At 35.2% G+C, this 24966-nt stretch overlaps 1 protein-coding gene across 1 annotated transcript in view; it reads right to left on the bottom strand.

The window, feature by feature from the left end:
• The window catches only part of WWOX (WW domain containing oxidoreductase), a 476245-nt gene that overhangs the window by 366815 nt on the left and 84464 nt on the right, over positions 1–24966 (bottom strand). Inside the window, exons 5-7 of the mRNA XM_010006189.1 lie at positions 16961–17049; positions 3980–4165; positions 65–329 (exon numbers count right to left, since the gene is read on the bottom strand). Coding sequence (XP_010004491.1) covers positions 65–329; positions 3980–4165; positions 16961–17049 — 540 coding nt within the window. The remainder of the gene's footprint in view (positions 1–64; positions 330–3979; positions 4166–16960; positions 17050–24966) is intronic.

Raw genomic sequence — 24966 nt, 5'->3', positions numbered from 1 at the left:
TGTAACTTTACCCCCCTGATTTGAAAAATGAAGATGTGTAAAATACTGTAAGTCATTCACTTACCATGGATTTGGTGAAAGGCCGAGCCAAGGTAAACAGCAGGGTGTACAGCCACCAGGTACGATGGATGGAGGAGTACATCATGTTTCCAGGATGGACTGAATTAGATGTCACCCCACGGGGAGAAAGGCGTCGGTTTAGCTCGTTAGAGAAGAGTATATTGCAAAGCTTGGAGCGATTGTAGGCCAACATAGCCCAGTAGTCCTTCTTGGATGGAGAGAGGAGGTTGAAATCAAGTTTTCCAGAGGAGTCTTTGATTTCTGTAAATCTAAAAAATTGTAAAGATGCCTCAGATACCCCAGAGTTAATTTAGCTCTCATCAAGAACATAAAATGTAGACAACAGAGTAGAACTTGGCCAGAAACAACATAAACAGCTTATTTAGTAGTTGAAAGCATCTACTGGAAACTGCTTGAGACCTAACATAGCAGTAAAAGTATTGAATAATTACCAAAAGCAAATTATAAATAAAAACAAGTAAAAAATTGCTTTAATGATTCAAAGGCATCAGATACAACTTACACGTCACTTTATTTTAAATCCAAAAAGAGATTTCACTGAAGATCCACAAAAGCACAATGAACTTGGAAGAAATACATAAAATAACTCTGCAGTAGAAGCAGAGAAAAACCAGTATCCTTCCATTTCCCCTTCTTCCCCTGACTATTTCATCCAGTGTTCACATACTGCATACTTTCATTTAAGTGTTCAAGTAACTATGGATGAGTCTCACTGCCTCTTAGACTCTTTTTTAGATTAAAAATTGATGAATATAAAGGGGTTATAACCTTGGTAACTTGCCATCAATAGTCTTATATGTTTAAAAGATAAACATAAACAAAGCCAAAATGAGTTCTGGCAGAGTATAATGTTTTTAAGTATACCCATGGCATGGCTGAACACAAATCAAAGTAACTAGTTGATGTTTTTTAATTGGGTCTGACAGAGTCATTAAACACCAGCTGTTTGTTTCTTTCCTTTTCTTTTTTTTTTTTTCTTCTTAATAACAAGGTAGTGCTTGTTCTAAAGACAGTTAGGTGAAAAAAAAAAAGTAAGTTTCCATATAGTATTTCCCCACCCAATTCTTAAAATCTTTATATATATATATGTTTGTTTGTTTAATTTATTTTATTGGTATAGCTTAAGATTAGAAAACAATGCTACATTTAGTTACAGATCTATGTTTCACTCAGAAGACCTACTAAAAATAAAAAGGATTTAGCAAGCTCTTTTTTAATACTTGGAGTTTTCAGAATCAGCTGGGGAGGACAGGGATAAACATAATTATAGTACACACTAGAAAAATGTTTTAAAATATCTTTACTAATTTTGTATCTCATGCCCAGAAATGAAGAGATCAGCTCAAATTTCTACATTCATTCTGTGAGCAGAATTATAATACACTCAGAGAAGCGCAAATACAGTACTTGAACTCAAGAGGCATCCAGTATGTTCTGTATCTTGCAGAATTAGCCCTTCTCTTTCAGCAAAAAATTTCTCTTTCATAATTTTTTGTTAGAAAAAAACATATTTCCAAAATTAACAAGACTATTCTGGGTGGAATTTCCTATATTCATTCCTCAAGTAGTAATTTATCACACCAAAAATAATCCATAAATAGAATACTTTGTGTGTCCTGTATAATGGAAGCACGGTGGCATATTTTGAGTCCGTTCCTGCCAGTGCTTATGGGAGTCAATCTTACTTATGTCAGCAATCTCATTGAATTCAGTCAGATAAGGCCTGTACAATCAAATTAACAACACAGAAATAAAGACAGAATGAAAGTCAACCTACTTATTATTCTGATTTTAATATGATGTGCTTAAAGCACCCAAAAGCTTAATTTCAACTGAATTCATTTGTGCTGAATCCAGAGAAGTAACTAAAATCGAATGAAGAACCAGAGAGGCAAATAAATATTTTGCCTTGGAGCAGGCTAGTATAATATTTTCTGCAAACATGGGGCTTTATTTTTCCCCTCACAGGGGGTCTTGACTTCAGCAAAAAGTCCCAGCCAAGGTTTATGGAAGTAATTAGATACCAACACTTCTGTTTTACGACATAGTTTAGGGCTCAGAGTTCTCAAGTAGGTCAGAAACTACTACTACCCAGTAATACCTAATGTCTAAACTAACTCCTTACATCAACTTCTTGCCATTTAACAGATTTTGGAGAGAAAGGTAGTTATTTACAATGATCAGTTTAAGTGTTAAGGTATGACATAGTACATCAATTGGACCCCTTAGAAGAAGGGAAATGTGCTAGCTGTGTTTATTTTTTATTCAAACATAAACTGTTACTTATTTTTGATGGGCTTCTGAGAATCTTAGCTGATCTTACTAATTTAGCAATGAGCACTTTAAAAAAATATTTTCAAAAACACAGATAAATATTTCCAGAGATGTGAGCTCTAGTTACACGTAGCACTTAATACAGTGAAAAACAAAGATGTCATTTAAAATACTATCAGAGATACAAACTTACAAAGGGGAACAAGCAGCTGACAATTCAACATAATCTCCCATTAAATAACAGCTCATTTATCTGTATCCCGTTGTGCCCTCCACATCTGGCAAGTGATTGGAGTTGGCAGATTTATTTCTAGAGCTATCTTGTCTGCCCTGCAGTAGCCTCCCTCTCTCCTAACAGGACTCTGCTACTTGCTTTCACAAACCTGGTGTGATTTGCAAAGATAAGGATGTCCAGATTTTGTTACCACCTAATTACTAGACATTTCATGTCTTTTAACACCGGGGAGGATTATTACTGGCATTTTCTATTGCTTCCTTTCATTTCAGCCATCATAAATTTAAAATGGTAAAAGTAAATCTATCTGCAGTGTGTCATTTATACCATAAGCCCCTGTGTTTGGAAGTGATAAAGGTTTCAGCCTGACCCTTGGCTGGTCTCTCTCTACCAGGTCCCTGGGGTTACATTTTATGGAAACATGATTAAAAAAATAAGCTTCATTCTGGGTCACTAAAACATTTCAGAAATATGAAAGGGGGGTAGGGGGGAAAGAACACTTACACATTCTTCCTTTGGCTTTCCTAGAGCTGTTACTCATGACCAAAAGTGAAATAAAAATCAACAGTAATGTTTAAGGCTGAACATTACAGGCCTAATCCTGCATTCCCTGAACTAAGTCAGAATGCAGCAAGTAGTTCATACCCACTAAAATTCTGAATTGGGGCATGCATTTTGCACAAGGAACTTTATTTAAATCAAATCTGTCTTTTCAGTTATTAACACAAACACCACAAGCTTGTCTGAAATAAGGCAAACCTCATCATTGCCTTTTTTGCCAACTGTAATTCTCCTGCAGGAGAAAAGACCAGCATCTAACATTTTAATTAAAAAATTCACAAAAAGAGGCATGGCCAGATTTCTAATACGTGTTAACCACACTACTTCCCATTTTACAATTACACAGCTAATGTCTGCATTGAATTCCCTAATTTCTCATTATAAAACAATTGGATTTCATCTAGCAGTTTTTAATTGCATTGTTTCTCCTGCTAAAATAACTCCACATTCTTCTTGGTAAGATGTTGAAGTTGTTGAATGACAAATCAATATAGGTCATGCCATTCAGATTTAATCAATTATTATTCCATCTCCTTGCAAAATCAATGAGTGGTCTGAAATGCAGTGAAAATCTGCATTCATACAAAGAATGATCAAAAAAATACCTACACACTGTTATAAAACTAGAACACACTTTATCCAGCAACAGAGCCAAATCCAGTAACATCCACAGGCATTAGTAATGCTTCTATTTTAAAAAAGATTATTTAAATGCTAATGCTTTAGAGCAGTGCCTTTAGTTTTCAAAAACTTTTGCAGTTCTGCCATAGCCATTTCACATTCTAAGGACTGGAGATTTCAGCTAAGTCAAAGGTAATGTTCACCTACCTGTGTGACTCAGAGGACACCACCACAACCCTAGCAGGAGATGACTGGCACAAAACATCTTCCAGAAGCTGGACAAGATAGAAATGTCCCAAGTGGTTCACCTGGAAGGTGGTCTCCAGGCCATCCTCCGTCAAGCCCCAGGGAACACCAAACACAGCAGCATTGCAGATCAGTATGTGAAGAGGCCTGAATAATCAGAAGTATTGAATAAAATCAAATCAGGAAAAGGAAACCTTACTGAAATACATATAATTAATTACTCTGTGAACAGGGACAAGGTAGGTATTGGGTGTAGTTGGAAAATAAAAGTGTCCTCCAGAAGCTGTAATCTTTGGTGAAAAGACTGCACACAGTACATATGAGATCCTTAAGACAAAATCCTTCCTCACTGAATTCAGCTATCCCAGTTTAAATAGAAATGCCACAATGAAGGAACTTGAAATGAAGCATTCCCAATTGACTTTGGAAAGGCTATGGTTCTAACAAACTAAACGAGAAAAGAATCTAGACTGCCACATACCTCTCTCATTCAAAAACTGGGTCCAGAAAACTTACAATTCCTTGATGTCTCCCCTGTAATCTGCTATACATCTTGCATCCCTCCCAACCTCCACAGCAAGATCAAGGACAACACCACCCTTTCTATTCCTTCTTATCTTTTTTCAAATCCTTTGAAACACGGCAAAGACTCTGGTTCTCAGACCTCAGACGGGTCTACATTTGCTAGATTATTTCATCTCTCAGGAAACCTTGGCACCAAGAGTGTATTCTTGTCCTTGAGGCAGAGCCCGATGCAGCAGACCTCAGCAAGCATACTTAAGCTGAAAACCTCAGACCTGAGAGGCTGTCTCTGGCATCCCTGGCCCTCGTATAATTAAACAGGAAAGGTTGCATGAAAGTACGACTGTCAAATACCTTTCATTGCTGCACTAACTGTGCACTAATACCTGTGATGTCCTAACACCACAATATTAAGATCTGTGACATTTGTTTGTTTAACCTGTTCCAGCCTATTATGTCTTTACTACAAATGAACAAATCCCATGATATAAAATCAACCACCCAACATAAACCCTAATTCTAAAGAAAATAAATGAAGCACAGCTAGGAAAAATAGTTGCTTGCCCTCTGTTCTTTTCAAGTACTTCCTTATAGCCCTGCACACAAAAGATGACAGGAGATCCAGAGTCATAATTTTTCTGAGTGGTTGAAGGACACATCCTGCAACTCTGAGCATCTGCAAAAGGAATTCTGGAAAATAATGTTCAACATTAAGCCCCAGGCTGTGAAACCAACATAAGTAATTAGATTCCTTCAGGACTGTTTGAAAACCCCAGATTTTGATAGTCCAGATTGAAAAAAAACCCAACACATTTCTGTGGGCATCAAATGCTCCCCAGCTGAATGCTGAAGGTGTTACATAGGCAGCAACATAAACAGTCAGCTGTATTTCCTTACTAAAATAAATTCCAACTTGAAACCCACTGGGAAGTTACCAACGTAGTCTGCTTTAGTAAGGTAACAATCTAATATCTGTGCCAACTTGGACAATTTTAACAAAAAGCTTCAGAAGCAGTATGAAACATCTGAGTACTTTGAGAAGCTCATTTTCTGAAGTGCTAAATTTCTGATTTGCCTTTTGGTCAGTGACATTTAGACATGTAATATCTTCACCTACAAACTACACCCATAACAGAAATTGAAGATAAAGGGGGACTGTCCTATTAAAGTCAAGGTTCTCTCTTTCTGCTCAAACACAGGCAGTTATTTTTTTCATCACCACAGCCTCTCAGTAACACAGCACAGGAAGGCTATTTACTAAGATATGCAGGATCATATTTTTTAAAGGCACCTGACCTTTTGAGGCATATTTTATCAAAATGTTTTAAACCTGAGTTCATTTTGCCTGTTCGAGATGCATCTGCCAAGAGGAAAACAAAGCCTCATGAAAACTGAGAGTGTATGTGTGGAAACTTTGGATGATTCATCATCTCTTCTGAGAGTTTATGAAAAGCTCTAGCAGGAATTAATTTACAGATTTGTAAATCTGCTGGGGAAAAAGAACAGGCTTCTCCAAATAAATGTGATTTTTGGTATAAGAGCCTTCTGTCTGAGAAATGAGGCTCACGAGTACAGCAGTAAAGCAAAAAATATCATTACCAGCCCCTGCAAAAGCAAATATGGCACTTTTTAAAAAGTTCATAATTCTATTTGATAATTGTTATATGTATTATGAAGTTACATGACACATTAAGAAACAAAGAACTCGCATGTCAACAAAAACCGCATCCCATCTACCCAAATTGTAGTATCCTTCAGTAATACTAATTACACAATAATTACCAGAGGCAAAATTTGCACTCTATACCTACACCTGTCAGCTCAATGAATTAAAATAAAGCTTCTAGAATTATAAAACTGTAAGTGTTAGTCACTTTTAAACTGAGGGCATTTAATTGGGTTTTATAAAGGAAACAAAATTGTGTTTCAGTCCTCTTCATGATACTTGTGTTTTTCAAAAAACATTTTGTTCTCATTTTTTAAAGTAATTAAAGATATTAAAGTTTAAAGTATTTACAATATGCTATTAGAAAAATCTGTAAAGAAATTTGAAAATAAATTCAGAGACATTTTAAGCTAGTATTATACTGGAAAAGTAATATCAGATTCCCTTTTAGAATTAATTTACTTTTAATTGACATTAGTGGTTTTAAACGGTTAAAAAACTGATTTCTCTAGAAAATATCACAGAAAAGAAACCTAAAGGGTTGTATCATGACACTGCTGCTGTGCTTCATTTCAGCTAAGAACCACCTCTCACATTTGGATCCATGTCCATTAAGCTATTGGTATCTCTCATCAGGGTGCTAACAAAGGTCCAACTACTGAAAATTGTCATCTTAAGTTTTTGTGACCTGGACATTTACACGCCAGGAATGAAGGAGATGACCTATATAACAGCCACCTTATAGTTAAGAATTTCAGCCACAGATGACAGATTCTAATCTCAATGGTGCAGAGCTCTATATCACCATACCTATCATTATACAGGAACAAAATTTTTAAGATACATGACAATTCATAGCACACATCTGGCACTACAGCTTCACTTTATGACAGGAGTATTTTTAAGTGATAGTAGAACTGTGACCTTGATTTCACAAGTTCATTAAAAACATTGCTGCAATCTACATTAGCCCTCTTCCTGAGCCCAAGGGAAGAAAAAAAAAATACCCACTCAGTTTAAAATAGTTTTTATTTCTACATGAAAGGCACATCGAAGGCCAACAAAAAAATGTCAGCAGCAAAGGAAAATTTTCTGTGGTGTTCACTCATGGTATTGACATTACCAAGCTGCTCCCTCTTACCACGGCACCTATTTGATATTTCTGGAAACACTTAAAACTTAGCAGAGTGTTTTAAAAATTTACCCCTATGTGTCCTTAAAATGTCTTCAGTCAGTGACTTACATCACACCAAGTGAGCTATCAGGGTCTGCCGTTACAATTTAAGTATGCACTGGGAATCGAACATAAGCTGCTCCATCATCGCATGTAGTTGCTGTTTCTTACCCTTCACAGCATGACTGAGACTTAACAATACACTGCTTTAACTGCAACCTACACAGCAATTCTAGAAAACTCTCACTGTGCTGCTAAGTACAGCTAAAATTTAGTGAACAATAAAAGGTACGTAGCATTTATAAGAACATTCTTAATTGTGAATATCTCAGTTGAAAACCATCTGGTGTCTTGTGCACTTCACAATTCCGTGATACATCACTAACCCTTGCACTGGGCAAGTCATTCAGATCTCATATACTGTGCTCAATTCACCATTAGAAGCAAGAAAGCAGTCCAAATGCTCTGCACTATTTGAAAATACAGTAAGTGAATACATTAGAGAGAAACAGAAATTAAGTTGTTGCTATAAATCAGTTAGGTATGAAACTTAATAATCAATTTGTTAGCACCTGATGTGAAACTATGATCTGTCAGTAGCCTCCCAAGCTGACTGTATGCTGCAGCAGATATTTCCAAGGGAATTAATTACTGATGATTTGCAAAGGCAAGAATAATATTTTTGAATAAGTGTAGCCTGTGCACTAGGAGGTTAAACAAACACCACCAAAATGTCAACATGAGCTCTTGGCTTTGGTGTTCTCCCATTTCAGATGTAATGAAATAGTTAACCAGAAATTATGCAAAGGGAATACTTTCAAATCTTCCCATGAAGCAGAATGTCACACCATCTGGGGCACTTCTCAAGTGATTTGAAAAGTTCACACTGTTTGGAATTACACAGAAATTCAACAGAAAAGGCCTCACCATATCCCCAAAGTCCCATAAGCAACTGTAGACCTATGGCACGGCCAGTAAAGAAGGCAGAGAGTTGTGACTTCTCTTCCATAAAGAAGCCAAGTTACAGCCCATCAAACTTTTTCATCCCATAAATCTGAACACCCATGTAGCTTTCTTTCAAAGTTAGAAAGTGGTAGTTCCTTCTGTCAGGGAATGTCTTTATTCACAAAGGAAATAATCTATGTGCAGGCTAGGCTTATGGCTCCCTAGAAAAAGGGTGAATTAAACAATTATCTTCCAAAATCCCTCTCAGTTTTATCAGCAGCACCAATGTGAAACTAACAAGAAAATGACTAATAGTCAGACAGCAGCAGGAAATCTCAGGACCATGCACAATCTAACACTGACCCAAAAATACTCACTTGTTTGATGAAAACACACACAAGTACTGCTTAACTCAATGAATTTTGAAAAAGAATGTTTAATGTGTAACTTTTCTTTTCTAAAAATACTGACTGAAAAGTCAGCAGAAATACCCTTTATTGTGACCTGTCAGCAGACAGAATTGTGGATCCTTGTCAGACAGGCTTCATTTTAAGGCAAGCCACTAACACAGGACTTAGTGCCCTGATGGATGACCTCCTGCCAGAAGCATAGAAAATTCTCTCAAATTCATTCTACTGGATTTCTTTGCAGGATTTGACACTGTTGATCAGCAAATACTTCTGCCCCACTTCCAAGAGATTAATGGGAGTGGGCTGAAACTGTTCTGCTTCTTCCTTCATACCAAATACATGGGAATTATTATGAGAAGCTGCCCCTATGTCTTCATAATATATCATCTGCATGCTGCCATATAGGTCAATCATCTCTCAATCATTATTCATTAGTCCTATAAAATCCTCAGTAAACAGCTTCATAAAAGTTTGGACAAGAAACACAGAGGTCTCGATAGATTTAGAACTAACAAACAGCAGGAAAAAAAACCCCAAACACCTAAACCTACCTCATCATGCACCTCCAGATATTAGTAAGTTACCTTCCTTTGAAGAAAAATTCTGTCATTTTAGCTCGAGGGGAATTTGAGAGCCCTACTTTTCTTCTTAATGGGGTGCAGAAGCAATTTCAAATACTGTGAACATTTTAAAGTTTAACTTTTGAAGAGAACTTCAGTCCCAATATTAAATAACAAAACATTTACAAATTTAATTATTTTTAACATTTAATATTAACACTTTGTAATGTTGCCCTCAAACTGACTTTCACAGTAATCATGGAATGATTTGTTGTTTCTGCACATACTTCCAAATATATAAATTTAATTTGTACACAGTAAGTACTTGTTCGAACAAAGAAAGCTACAACTCACAAGGAAGGTCAATTATTATTTCTATTTCTATTCATATTTGTGATATTTCCCACTGAAAACAGCTAACTCCTTTGCAAATGTTTTTGAGACCACGGCTGATCATTCAAACAATAAAACACTTCATGCATTTTGAACACATCACTTGCCAATGACAAGTCCTTCCTCTGTTTTGCCTAGAGATATATAGAGCTGCAATAGAGTTCAGAAAGCCCCTAGCAGCTGCCTGCTGCCATTCAGACCTGAAAGATTCCATGTTGTGATAAAAATTAATGTACTTTGACATCCTCTGGAATTTTTGGTGCCTTGGGAACAGCTAATGAAGAAATACAAACTTTTCAGACTATAACGCAAGTGGGGTTTTTTGGATTCCAAGATTAAGAGATGTGGTGCATGTATGGCCTGTCTCATGTCAGCACCAAGGCTTCCGTACCCAAGCACCAGAAGATTCTGCTTTCATGTGTTTAATTATCTCCCATAGAAGGCCTTTAACTAAATAGACTAAATACATTTTTATGTATATGTAATTAAATAGCTACTTCTTGCCTTATATTTCAGGATTTTTAGAAGATAATATCAATTAAACACACAGATCTTCTTAAAACCCATAAAGGTATAATGCTGCAAAATCCTTGATTATTTGCAGCACAAAAGGCACATTAAGTCATAGTTTACTTCCTTAGATACTCAAAACAGCCTCCACAGTTGGTGCATCTAGAGGAAATTTTTTAGGAAGGCAGGGCCCCAAGACTTTATGAGCCATCTTAGACTCAGCTCAAACTTAGGCACAGACACGAGGCTCAAAATGTGAACCAAAACAACCAGTGTGCTAAGCAGAAAGCCACTGGAGGTTCATCAAGGCTTCTTCATTAGATTACAGTGAAGAGAATGCAAAGTGTCCAAGGACAAGGGGCAAGTTGTAGGCAGCACATTTGCAGTCATAAGTCCATGTAACCAACACCTAACAAAACCCTTCTGTTAGTAACATATAAAAACACTTCATATTTTTGCAGATGCAACTATATGTAAAGTTATGGTGAAGTGTCAATCCTATTTTTATTCTAATATGGATTTAAAAAATGAAGTTGTTCTGAGGCAGGAAATATTTCCACAATACAGCAGATGAAATGAAAGGTGATCTGGTGAAAACATCATGATCCCCATTTCCAGTAAAAGAAGAGAGGGTTTAAGCTTGAGAGCTTTTTAATTTAAAAAAATACTGGAAACAGTTTCTAGATCCACATGACTTGACAAATGCTACCACAATGGGGTAACTGTGTACAGAAGCTTAAAAACAGCAGAAAAGGAAAACAGTATAAAAAAAAAAAAAAAAAAAAAAACAAGAAAAAAATAAACAGGAAAAGGAAAAATGTTTATGCAGAAAGCCAATCTCTAGGCTTTAATAAGGCACAGTACCACCACAAAGAGAAAAAAAAAATTCACCCTATTATTCTTATGTATGCTTCAAATGCAGTCAGCCTTTGATCTTATTTAAATTTAAGATACGTGCTGTCTACAACAGTAACTTCTGAGCCATGCATGTTTCTATACTTAATTCAATGTGGATATTTTTTGATATCTCAAAATGTACAATGTTGTCCGGAAGTTTGTGCCTCAGTTGCACTGTCAGAATGCCAACTGTGTTCTAAGTTATTCTGTTACTAGCTTTTATTCACAAGAAGTATTTCTATAAATGTCAAAGAGTTAACAGATTTGTACAGTGTGAGAAAATGCATTCAAATTTCAAAACACAATATGCAGTGGCAATGATCCTCTCTGACAGAGATTCATCTACTACAGTGTCATTAAGCTATTGGCATCACTAATAATTTGTTTAAATCACATAATCATTTTTTACTCAATCAAGTTATTTATGTAACAACTTGCTAAACAGATCTCATTTTTTCCACGTGCATTTAAATGTATGAATAAAATTTATCATACAACGTCTATGATTTAATTGTGGTTAAACTGGAATTAAAAAACAACTTAAAACATGCAATATGTCAGTTATAATACATTAAAATGCAGAAAAATGGTATTCTGGAGTGTATTTTCAGCAGGCTCTGAAATCTTAATTGCACCCACATGATTTCAGAGCGCTTCTGCTTGCAGCATGAAAAATGAATGTGCTCATAGAGTTTGAGGCCTCAGTTAAGGAAGCCAGATGAAAATCTGGCCCTCTCCATTTTGGGTCCAGTTAGCAAAATAAGAAGAGACTAAAGTTCCAAATGGAGAATCATAATTCATAACTGCTGTCTTTTCCATATTTCTACACACAGCAGAAGTGAATAACGTGTTGCATATGCCAGCTTTTACCACAAAAAAATAAATATTAAAAATCCTGTTTGAAAGCATAGGAAAGCAACTGCAGTGAGAATCTACATATGGAAGTCCTGCATCATTGTGAATTGCTGTTACCAATTCAGAAAATTCTCAGTGGTCACTGTTGGGAAACACTATTTTATATCTTTGAGGTAATTCAAGATTTTTCAGGATAATTTCTTTTTTTTTCCCCCTCAAACATTGAGAACATTTAATTGATGTCTTACTGTCTGGCTGAAGATAACTTTAATTCCAAGCAAGTGGCACTATGCACCTCTCCAAAGTAAAGATGCACATAAAATTAATCCATAACTTTACTGCTCACTTCCGCCTGCTAACTGTTTCAATCATTGAAGTATCCTTACATGGGGGATCAGGCAAATGCCATGATTAATATGGTTGTAAAAATTGATAACAGTTAGTTAGTTAGACACCCAATTAAAGTATGCAAGTTTCAGTCAAATATGTGATAAACTGAGAAATACCGAAGTATCATAAAGACAAATCCACACCCCTACACAAATATCCAGTTCTACAGACACAGAACAAATGCTGACTAAACTTAAATGCTACGTTGCATACAATCACAAGAGGGCAGTCCTTTTGTCCATAAAGTGGATTAATACCAACCATAACTCCTCACATTGTGCCAACTCAATGAAGAGAAGATTCACTCCAGTGTTTTTCAGTTCCAAAAGCCTAATATGAAAGATTGGTTGGTCTGCCTCTTCCAGCTGCACAAAAATCAGCTAATGCCAAATCCATCTTAGCCCAGAACATTATTATAAACAGATAATTTATTTGAATTTTCCATAACAGAGACACTGAATCAACTGCCCAAGCTGGAAACTATCAGAGGGGAAAGACTAGATAAGGATAAAAGAAGTAACTCGAGCCTCTCCAGCCATTTAGGTGCACTGAGACCACTTTTCCTACTCTCATCCTAATCCTAGCACAGTCTTCACATGGATCCAGGAACAACCCAGGAATACCAAAAGGTAGCCAGGAAAAAAAAAAATAAATTAAAAAATCACAGAAATAACAACATTGCATCTCAAACTAGCAGAGAACCTAAAATGAGTCACCATTACTGTCACATAATGAAACATCTCTCTCTTAAGAATCTACTCTATAAATCCTTCTGTCCTATCTTTCACCAAGTTAGACTTCCATTTTATGTATGTCACATTGTGTTCAGGTTGTGCTGCAATCAATTAAGTAGATCAAATATTAAATAGCAATATTGTTTTATTCTGTCTTCTTTCAAAGACAAATTTGGGAGATCTAACTGACTTGTGTTTACCTTATTCTGTCTGCAGAATCTTTGCGAGCATCAGAGCAAGAAAAACTGGAAGCCCCGCTCTGCTCATAAGGAAAGTTTATATTCTGCTGTGATCACAGAACTGCAGGATCTAAAATAACCTGAAAAAAACTCTTCCCAAAAGCTTTATTTGAAACTGCATAGATAAAAAAGTCTCAGAAACAGCTGTATCAACTCAAGAGTATAGGTAATGATAATTTACAGATGAATCATCTGATTTTTTTTTTTTTTCTGTGAGGATGAAGGATTTTCTAGAATATATTTATATGAATACAACATATTTTTCCCAGTGCTTATATACTCTGAGGCCAAATTTTATCTGTGGGCAAGGCTGCAACACCTAACAAATCCAACCAGGAATAAAAGACTCCAATAAAATATCTTAGAAACATGATAATTTACAGATGAATCATCTGATTTTTGGTTTCAAACAAGGAAGTCTTCTTAGGTCTTAAATACTGGTCTAATTTATATTAAATGTTTCTTTCCAGAGTAACTCTTTCCTCCCATTTATTTCTGTTTTTCTCAATGCTCCCTCTGTTGCATCATTTGTTTCCTGCATGCAGCCAGCCTCTGTCAAATTCCTATTGAGCAGAGGGTGACATTTCTTCATGTCATTTCCAGAATCTCTCAGATTCTCAATCATATTCAAGAAGTTTGTTTTGTTTGGGTTTGGGGGTTTCTATGTTTTGTTTTTCTCTAAAAGACAATTGAATAAAACAAGAGATTTACAATCTCAGCAATTTTCCCTCTGTTCCCTGCAATACCATCACCACCACCTCCCCAGTTTCAAGAGGTTTTGATGTTTAAGCTCAATGACATTTAGGGATTCTTTTTCTGGAGTAGTTCCATTTTACTTTTCTCATCCAGGAAGAGATCTGTGAAAAACAGCCCTTGAAGACTCTTTTCAATAGCTGTCAACCACGGAAGAACAGGCTCCCAAGTTGTGATTTGACTATGAGTACACTCTTATATCTGCTGACAAAAAATAGTATGTGGAGCCATAAAATGTCCCACCAAAGAACAATGTCAAAAGACAAGCAAATCTACTCTCTCTTTTATAAATTTTCAGTTATTAGGTCAAGTGTCACCAGGACCAACAGATTTTGCAGAATATCAAGGTGTCCCTGGAAAACAATAGTGGACCACAGAGATTAAACAGAAAATAGAATTATCTGTACCCAGAAGTTTAATATGTTCACCAGTGAATACCAAAGGCCTCTTCAGAGAACATCTTGTAAGAAATAAAAATAAAGATGTTTATTAAAATACGTGCATTCATATAAAATTTCTCCTTCACACTTTAAAAGTTTTGTAGTTTTTCCCAGAAATCAAGATCTATACAACTCAGAACTCAATGAGTTTAAAAAAAAAACACCACAACAACAACAAATAAAAAAACCACAACAAAGTAAAGCAAACCAACAGCAAATGCCCAAACATTATTTGCTTCTCCTCCTACTTTATTGATAAAGAATTTGTAAAACATTTTGTGAGAAAGAAAACTCTCTACGTGTATGTGTAGAGTTATGCTCATGTGCTTTTAATAGGACTTACATTTCCCTCATGGGAGCTGAGGAGAGCACATCACAGCATGTCTTCTCCTACAGGTGCATGAAATCAGAGCTACCAAAGCCTTTTAAGAAAGTTGGACTACCAGCTAACAGACTTGCCTAAGCATCAAGGGCAAGACTCAGTCTGTCACTGAAGCCTGTAAAATGTCTTTCAGTTGCTCATAAAGTTACTCTAATGCAAAGGAATCACCGATCTGACAAAGCCTCTGGACACTACAGCAAAACAAATAAATGAAGAGACAAAAGGAGTTAGTGGACATGAGGGCTGGAAAACACACAGGGCTAGCATTGTAGTAATAAGATGCTACTGCCATAGAGTTGTGCTTCTGACTATATCCAGACATAGATAAATCACAAAACATCAGAGCCAGGAAGATCTAGTGGGTCTTCTAGTCCATTCTCCTGCCAGTGCAGATGACTGTAAGGTAACTCATCTGTATCAGATAAATGATCTACTGCTACAGGCAGTGTGTGGGGTCTGGTTTCCATCCAGCCTCAGACTTTAAACAAAATATAACTGGAAATTCATTTTGGTCAAAACCCCACAAGTCTCACAACAGATATAGACCTTACTTAGACTTCGCTATAATGCTTGGAGTAGTCCCATCAGACACACACATCTGAGCACAGATTTGAAACAGAAACATCAGAAGGCAAGGCACAGGCTACAAATGCTGTTTATTACTATTTCTTTTTCCAGTTAAAATGTGAATGAAACACCAGTAAAACCTGTTCAGCACTGACAAGATGGCTTAACAGACCTGTGCAAGTAAAGCAATGTATGCCAGCAAAAGTAAAACAGGTTTTTCTGATCCCCTATAATCTAATCATCTAAGTCTTCTAGCAAAAACTTCTTTAACTTGTTCACTTCTAAGGATTTATAAACATGCATACCAACTGGACTAATGAGGATGACCATGATATGATCTGCAACACACAAATTAAGAACTGCTTTTGGAAGAAAGGTGGTTTTAACTTTTCATTATATCATATAGTTTTTAAAGATATGTAACATATTAAAAGCATGAAAAAGCTACATTAAAACACTTATTATATTTGAAATCACGTTAGTGTTAAAGCAATACTGCAAGGATTTGTCTACCTATTTCAAGAAATTTTCAATACATAAAGATGATATATGATGATAAAATATTGTTACCAAGGATTCTGGCAGTAAAGAAACTTGTTTTAGAAGTCAGTTTTGACAATTCTTTAAATCTAAAGGACCTAAAAGTACTAAAATGTCATCTGTCTACCCATGTGAGGTTTAACTTTGGCAGTATTTCAGAAGTTAAAAAAAAAGAAATCCTTTTTTAATATATTTTCCCTATGATAGCATATTTTCAAACTTGTATTAAGAGGCCATATTCTCTTGAGAAGTACAGTAAGATGTAAATGTGTTACAGAAATACTTGCAGAAAGAAAACTAAGTTTGAATAGTTATAACAATCAATTGGTCAAACTGTGGATAAAAGCACAAAGTGTGGAATTTATTGCCAAGAGTTAACACAAGGATTTCAAAATCACTTCTTCAATTTAGAGATTCATTGTTCTGTTCAAGCTAAATTAAACAAACCATTTGGAAGTTAACCTGATTATCTCAATTTAAATTGGTCTATTGTTAAGTGATGTCATTATCTCTTTGCCTTTTTTTTTTTTTTGAGCTATGTTTTTAATCTGCTTTAAATATAATAAGAGAGAGAGAAGGTTAGAAAAGAAATCAAGACAAACAGTGCACTAATTGCTCATCCCTGACCTCTTCAAAACCACTGCAACACTGATAAAAGTTGCCTGAACTGGTTTTTATGCAGTTCAGCTTTGGCCTCATTCAATACCTACAGGGGTATCAATGTCCCCTTAAACCTGGGCCTACACATGGAATATTAGGAGATCTGTAATTATTTGAGACAAAAACGAATGATCTTTAATTTACATTGCAAAATAAAATAAAATTTAAAAATATCCTGTTCAAAGATTTTTCACTAATTTTAGTTCCTGATCAGTCCAACTGTGGGGAATTCTGCCAACTGGGCTCAGCTGATAAAGACATTAAAATAACAACAAAATATTACATGTTATTTTCTGAGTACTTACACTTTCTTGGATTTGAATGCTTCAGCAAAGTGCTGCACACTCTGAAGAGAAGCAAGGTCTAAGGTCATTGCTTCTACCTTGGCTTTATGCTGGAACAAGAGAAAATATATATAAAAAAAGATAAATAACAGCAAGTTTCGTTCACAGTATCATGTTACAGTAAATGTGCTATGAAACTTGTCTGATTCCCTTGTTTAACATTATAACCCCAAAGCGAATACAAATCATCAAAAAGAATGGACGAGCACAACATTTAGTGCCAAAAGCAGCACAGCAGTTCTGTGGTTCTGCTAAAAACATACACTGTGGAACACACAGCTGTGTGTAATACAATCAATTGACACAAGGTAGTGTTAAGGTTAATATGGCATCTTTTCTGCCGTTTAGCTGGTGACACTTACTCTAATACCTGAAATAAAAAGCAGAATACAGTATTCTTACTGCAGGGTATTTTTTATATATCACACCAACACAAAAATGCTTAGTAAATATTCTATAAAAACCAGATAAATTCTAATTTACAATATTATATTATATTCTAACACATAATTCCAAAACCACCTATTGTTCATAACAGGTGACAGAAAAGACAGCATAAGATGAGTACGGGAAACAACTGATCAGTCTGCACACTTTTTCATACAATAAGTTTATCAGTACATAATATCTTCTAAAGAAATGGTCTATGTACTTAAAACCAAATTTTCACCTAGAACAGAACATGCAATCCCACACAATGGGACACCTGAAGGTGCTAACCTTGGCCACCACCAAAACATCTCAGTATTTCCAGCTTTAAGATCTGTTTTCTGATCTTTTGAAACATCTACACTCCAAATCTCAGAAGAAAATGAACCAAAAGTAGCTGTGTGTTTTTTTCTTTTAATATAATCTCATTTTCATTCCAAATTTTCCCACTTACCTCTAGGTTAGAATTTCTGATTTTAAAAAGCTACAAATAGGACAATATACTTGTCAGGTTATGTTCTTAATACTGTAAGAGTATCTCCAAACAATGACAAGTAGAAGGTTGTTTGGATGTTTTCTTGTCATAGCTCAGTATTCCCTTTGTTATGATGTTTTCCTTCTTTCCCTATGAGCCTAGGTAGCACACACATGTATTTATAGCAAAAGAAGGGGGTATTTTTATAAAAAATAAAACTAAAACCCATTTTTGCTAAAAGGCATTGTTACTGTAATTGTAATCCAGTCAGAACTGATTGTTAATGGTATGCTGCAAATCCTGATCTAATGTGTCATAATTGTATTATGCTGATGTCTTTCACCATTTCACTTCATGTATTTTCAGTACCAAATTATGCCTCATTTTATGTTGTGAAATCTTAAATGGGACTTGTCACTTTCCCAAATAGAGAAGAGAGTTTTAAAATTGACATCATAAAACATACAGAAAACTCCAGCATTTTTAAAATTAAATCAACAAAAGATATTAATGCTCCCTCTACTACTTTATTTTCAATTACATCATTAAAGGAGACACTAAATAAGTGAATTAGTGTAGAATAATTGAAAGAGCTCACTTCTAAACCACAGGATTGTTACTACATGGTGCTGTTGAATGCCTGTACAGAATGAGCTGGTGCCCTTGCTGCAGATTCCCAGGACAAGTGTCCTGACTGTGTCCAAAACCACCTTCACAACTAGTCTCAGATCGGCTTCACAAAGTGGCCAAAAGGAGAACAGACACGTTTCTGCTGTCTGCTGAAACTTGTGGGAACAAGGTGAGCTAGAAACAACAGAAACAGTGCTTGGGGAATATTTTCACCTCCTGAAGAGCAGCTCAAGACTGACAATGTCTAGGCACCAACATCCTGGCTTTGAAGAAACAGCCAAATGCAGATCACTCTCTTGTTCTGGCTAAAAGAGAGGACTCTCTTTTAAACACATCACTGTAACATTTTGAAAAGTGCAAAGAAAAAATTTGTCCTGTATTTCACAATTTTATGCCCAGTCCTAAAGCATTTTATCAATATTTCCAAGTTTAATTACTCTAAATAACACCAGAAAACAATTTGTCTCATTTTGTATATATGCTGTTCTCTATTGGAGCAAAAATATTAACAATTCTTAAGTGCAATTGGTAATATTTTGCACTCATGCTACAAAAATGCTTATTGAGCCAGAAACTAACAGGAAAGTGAAAGCATCCAGAAAGCAAGCGATTTCACTATACGCAATGTATTCACTTTACAGCTTAAAAACTGTTTAAAAATGAACACTGCATGGTAGAGTAGTTTGGCAGTAAACATGATTGTGCATTTGTGTCTTGGTATTGAAGAAGGAGCCTTTTTTCATAGTGAATTTTTCATTCAAATGTAAGTGATGATTTACGTTAAATATAGGTAAAGCATAGCTACATTTTCCTGAAGGATTGCAAGGAAGTGAAGAGCAGTACAATAACTTGAAGCATAAAAGCTTTCTCTGTCATAATATTTATTATAATGGCATATAAAATAGCTGAAATAAATAATAGATGACTAAAAGTAAATTCATATGATAAAGAATCTTTCAGCAGACACCATTACTTCTGACTGCTCCAGTTTCATACAGAGTTGAAGAGTCTTAATGAATATGCTGTAGCCCCTGTATCTTAATGCAAGTACAAGTCACTTTGTAAGGGCCTACTTAAAATGTAACATAGTGGACACTGGAAAATGTACTGTATAATTTTACTCTCAAAAAATATCATGTATATATTTAAAAGCCCTTAACTCAAAACTGAATATGTAGCACAACAACAAAAACACGACTTCAAGAAACTGAATATATGATAAATTGGTAAAAAGCACTTAAATTTTATAAATAAAAATCTTGATGACAACATCTGGGAGTTATAATATGCAGTGTGAGAATCAGAAAATCTTCAGGAAGAAAAGGATTTGACATTAAAGCTGATGTAAAAATCTGTGAAATTACCTTCAAATAGGTAAACAACCAAAAACTGAGCATATGACAGGCAATGCCCAAATAAACCTGTATTTCCATGTTGAGGACAAAGTAGAGGATGTTTTAGAAGCACATCAGACAATTTGATACATTGCTTATGACAGTCAATAGCCAGTGCCATGCACTATTTATAGAGGTACATAATAGGGAAAAAGGCTTTCACTCAAGATTAGGACTGTAAATATTATTGTTCATAATGTAGTCAAGATTTGGTACTTCATGCAAAACTCTATTTATATAATGCCAGCTTCATCTTGTGTGCTCTGAATACCTCTCATGGAACAGACTGGGAGAGATTAATCACAACACCTTAAGAGTAATTCAACATACATGCTAGATGCTTTTTCTTTTGCTACATTTGCTATATTTTAATACAGTTTATTAGAAGACATCATGGTGGAACAATTTTACAGTAATTTTTCTAGTTCTCCTCCCCATAATATCAGCAGTTTCTTTCTATACACTACTTTCAAATTTCCACTAACTTTATGCAAGAGAAGATGGTACACAACACAACCCAATTTCCTACATATTATTTTATTAGTCCATATATGTGACGTACAAGGAAATAGCCGGGACTGACTGTGATTTTTCATGAAAATCAGGTGTTAAAAGCCTTTTTTATTATTAGAAAGAAAATTATTTTGTAATACTTGGTCTCACTATTTCCCAACACATTTGTTGTTCCTGTATTTTGGTTGTAATTTATTGGCATAAATTTTTCCACTATTTGTCTTGCTCAATTTTGTCAAACATGTTTCATGCTGAGTGTGAGCTCTCCCAAAACCTGATTTTCTAAAGCCTGGTTCTTCCTGCTTAAGTAACTAGATCTTCACACATTCCTTTCTGCAATTAATATCTTCAGAAAAGTAAATTTTGCCACAGCAATCCTAAATCATGCTTCAAAACAGTGAGACAAGTACATCTCCCAAGGTTATTTAAAAAATTATTTATTCCTTAACCAGAGGGAAAGAAAAACTGTACAAAAATTACTAGACTATTATTTCAGAATACTTCTGTTTGCAGGTTCCTAATACCTCTGATTTCTCCTAGATGCACATGGTTCCACTGCAGGCAGTACCCATCTGCTTCAGTAACAAGAAATTACATGCACCAAAAAATCCCAAACCTCTACCATAGGTTTTGGCAATAGAAATTTGTTTAGTTCTTAATGTACATGAACTGTGGGTATTTACTTGGGAGCCTACATTTAACTGGATTGTTCCTTTCCCTGGATATAGATCATTTCTTTCCCTCTCCAAACACCCATTCCTGTAAAGCTCATTTGAATTTATCTTGGGGAATCTCAAATAATCTTGGCAATATATTATATGAATATGGTTTACTAGTCTAATAAACATATCTTCTTGTTTACAGAATAATTGAGGGAGCCTGGGAACACATAACAACCTCAATTGTGGAGAGCCTCCCATTCAAATGTTTGCAGTTCTTCTCATTCTGCAAGATTTGAAGTGATAGCAGAAACATTTTCAAAAGCAGCGACAAGGCAAGCAGCACTGGGATAATTTAGAAGCTCTAGACTTTGTTTCCTTTTAAAAATTCCTAAATTTGAAGTTTCTAAGATTAAACAAACCCAGCTAACGGGTTGCTGAGAAATATGCAATATAGGACACAAAAAGGATAATGGGTTTGTTGGAAATGGCAGAGGCTGGAGGAAAAAAGTACTTCTAAACAGACTAAACCAGTAACATTCCTGTTGCAATACAATATGATTGTTGTTAATTATCCATAAATTTAAAGATATGCTAACTCATATGGACAGCTATACATACACTGGTCTATAAAAGTCAGAGCAGGATTTCACATGCAGTTTTTACACACAGAGAAGTTAGCACCCCTACTGCAGATGACAAACAAGACGAGAAAAGCATGATGGTCAAAAGGGCAACAATGTTTAAGTAAATACAAACTGAACCCTTTTTCCCTGTTCTCTCATGATCCATAATCATAAGCTATGTTGTTGCCTGAAAGTGCAGACATGCACTGTGCAGTGCATTAATCCTTCAAACACTAACAGATGCTGGCAGGGATTTAGGCTGGAATGTATTTACAAAGTGACAAATTATGTTCTGTATTATACAGAGAGAGAAAGAGCACCCACAAATAGGCTGATAAATGTCAGCTGCAGTCACAACAAACGGTTTATTTTTATTATACTGTAACCACAAATGTTTTTTGCAGGGAGGCCCAAAGATTTATTTGTTGCAGGAAAAAACAAGATTATATATGACACAAAGTAATAACTGTGAGATCACTGATGTTCTGGGCAGCCTGCCCTCCTGGAAGCTATGTTCAGATTGAAAAATGTTGCTTAAAAATGGTATGTTATATGACACAAAATAAATAGTTCATAAATCTATATTGAAACAACAATAACTAATAATTAAGGACAGTCTTAGAACATGGCTTATTCAAGTTAAACAGAAAGCAGACTCCTTCCTTTAGTGGAATGATGAAAATGAAAGAGTGATATTAAAATCGTTTTAGATTTTTTTTTAAGTGCCATAATTGCTAGATGGAAGCAACATATATTTTAAATGTGGTCACAAGAGCAATGTGAACATTTAGTGTATCACAATTAATTGGCAGAATAGTGACGTCTGCAGGTTTAAAAATGCACTGCAGCTATTCTGAAGTACATCAAAGCTTGACAATAGATTTAAGGCACAGTCCTTTGCCCCTACTCTTAATAGAAAAAGACAACTATGATTATGGTTAAAAGTAACCACTTCTTTAATAATGGATAATTTCCGGAGCTTCAACACAAGTAGAAATAAACACAAGACAATGAAAGAACAGAATGAACAGCTGTTTCAGATGTTTGAATTGGAAGCTCACAATCTTCTAGTTTAAAACAATGTAAAACAGGTATCTCACAGCATATTAATCACAAAAAAAAATAATAAAAAAAAATCCAGAAATTCTGTTGTTTCAACTCTTTACATCCCTTAGCTACACTGAAAAAGGTTCCACTGTTCTATATGTAATTTTAGAAAGTGAAATAAAAGGGCCAAATCACATTAGTAAAGATCTCTTGTACACACAAGGATTGGCAGGATCAGGTTCTTAATACACACTCAATATACATAATATAGACTTAAGGAAAAATATTAAGTCTTTCTGTATGCAAAAGAAAATATCAGACACATTTGAACAGTACTAGAATATGGAAACCTGGCATTATGCCACCTGATTTGTGATCAAAAAGGAAGAAATTTTTCTGTATTTTCTTTCTAAAGAAATAAAGATGGTGTGACAAAATAAAAACCAAAATGAACACACAGGCTGGAATTTAATTTCTCTGAAAATAAGGCTCATCTCAGAAATAATTTTGTTCTACTTGCAATCAGCAAGATAGATATAAAACCAAACACATCATTAAAAACATAAACTAATTTCAGGGTTGCCTAAAAATCTAAGGTCAAAGTTTAGACTGTATCTTTTATAGATTCAAAAAGCTGATGGCATTCAGGCAGAGACAGGAGGGGTCATAAGGCCATGTCCCATTGTTCTAATAATTAAGGAAGTTTAAAATGGCTTTAGTGTAAATGTGAATTAACTCCAAAACCAAGTGTCTCATTTTGAAGCACCGTCACTCTGAAATTTTCATTTGCTAAATATACATGAATTACCTGATAAAACTTTGATCTCTAGATATAAAAGTACTCCAGAAAATGCATGTATCATGCAGCAATGCAGCAGCAGAGTTAAGGGTCACCTGTCATTATACTTACTAGAATACTATTTTCTGAATACAGGTTGCCAATGAAAAATGTGGTGACAAGGATGGAGAATACACCTTAAAAAGCAGTACAAGTGTTTTTAAATGCAAAACAAGAAACTGCTGCCATTACAGCCAGTGAAGTAGCAAGAAAAGCATATTAACAACCTACTTTTAACTTTAATTATCTGCTTGAAGAATAGGTGTGCAAGATTGATATAAATGCTTTATAGGTAAGAGGAAAGGGGAAGCAAACAAGGAAAAATACAATGACCACTGCCTTTTCCCTTCATAAAAGCAGCAAAACTGCACACAAAGAACTGAATATGAAGAGAAGCTGCATGTTAAGTGTCTGAGTAATACTCTCTCTACTGGATAGAAAGATTGCCTTCTGCAACCGTAACTGTTAATAGCATGTTTTAATGTAGTAATTTGATTATTAAATTGTTTTAATTTAACAGATATTGTTACAGTGCTAAACAACTGGCAGGTATTCAAAATTTTGCTTTTTAACCAGGTAGCTTAGTTGTTTCCCCAATGTTAAGGTAAATACTGGGTGCACCCACCTGAACACCTGAAAAAATAGCAGCTACTGTACATCTTACCCATATGCCATGTGCAAAAATGTAAAACATATTAAAAAATGGCAAAAAAAAAATTCTGAGCAGATGTTTATAAACAGAAGGTAACGGATAAAAACCCAAACACAATGCTGCATTATGTTACATGATTCACTGATGAACCCATTGGAAGCACAGCAAAAAGCCCTTCTGGAAAACTTCCAGAAATTAAAAGGTGCAAACAAGCTGCCTAATACCCTTGCGTAGACTGAATTCTTATGAAGAAAATAAAGTTTATTGTCTGGAAACAGAGAAAGCATGAGGAAAGCACTAAAGCAATGGAGGTGAACAATTAGACAGATGTTCACTTAAGGAAATAAAGAGAACAGAAGAAGCCATCACTGAGGAATTTTACGAGAATACTGACAACTCTGCACCTCATCAAGGGCACTGGTAAAGTTAAAGCCACTGAAGCCATTTCTACTCAACTCCAGTATAACTGCTGACCTTGCAAAAGTCTGCATTTAGCAAATGTGGCTTAGGAAAATAGCATTATCCTTTTCATTTTACTATTTTTCCCAAACTTCAGCCATATACTGTACTGCATATTTCAAGAAAATTAACTTTATTTCCTTGCATGATATTACATATATTCAGATGTTTTTTCCTAACTAAGCTTGTGTATCAGGAAAACTTATATTTAAAAAGCTTTTGTCATTTAAGTAAAATTAAATACT

This window comes from Chaetura pelagica, unplaced genomic scaffold (assembly GCF_000747805.2).
Source record: "Chaetura pelagica isolate M959 unplaced genomic scaffold, ChaPel_1.0 scaffold139, whole genome shotgun sequence".
NCBI lineage: Eukaryota > Metazoa > Chordata > Aves > Apodiformes > Apodidae > Chaetura > Chaetura pelagica.
Note: the sequence above shows the minus strand (reverse complement) of the source record. Positions and strands in the feature narration are given on the sequence as shown.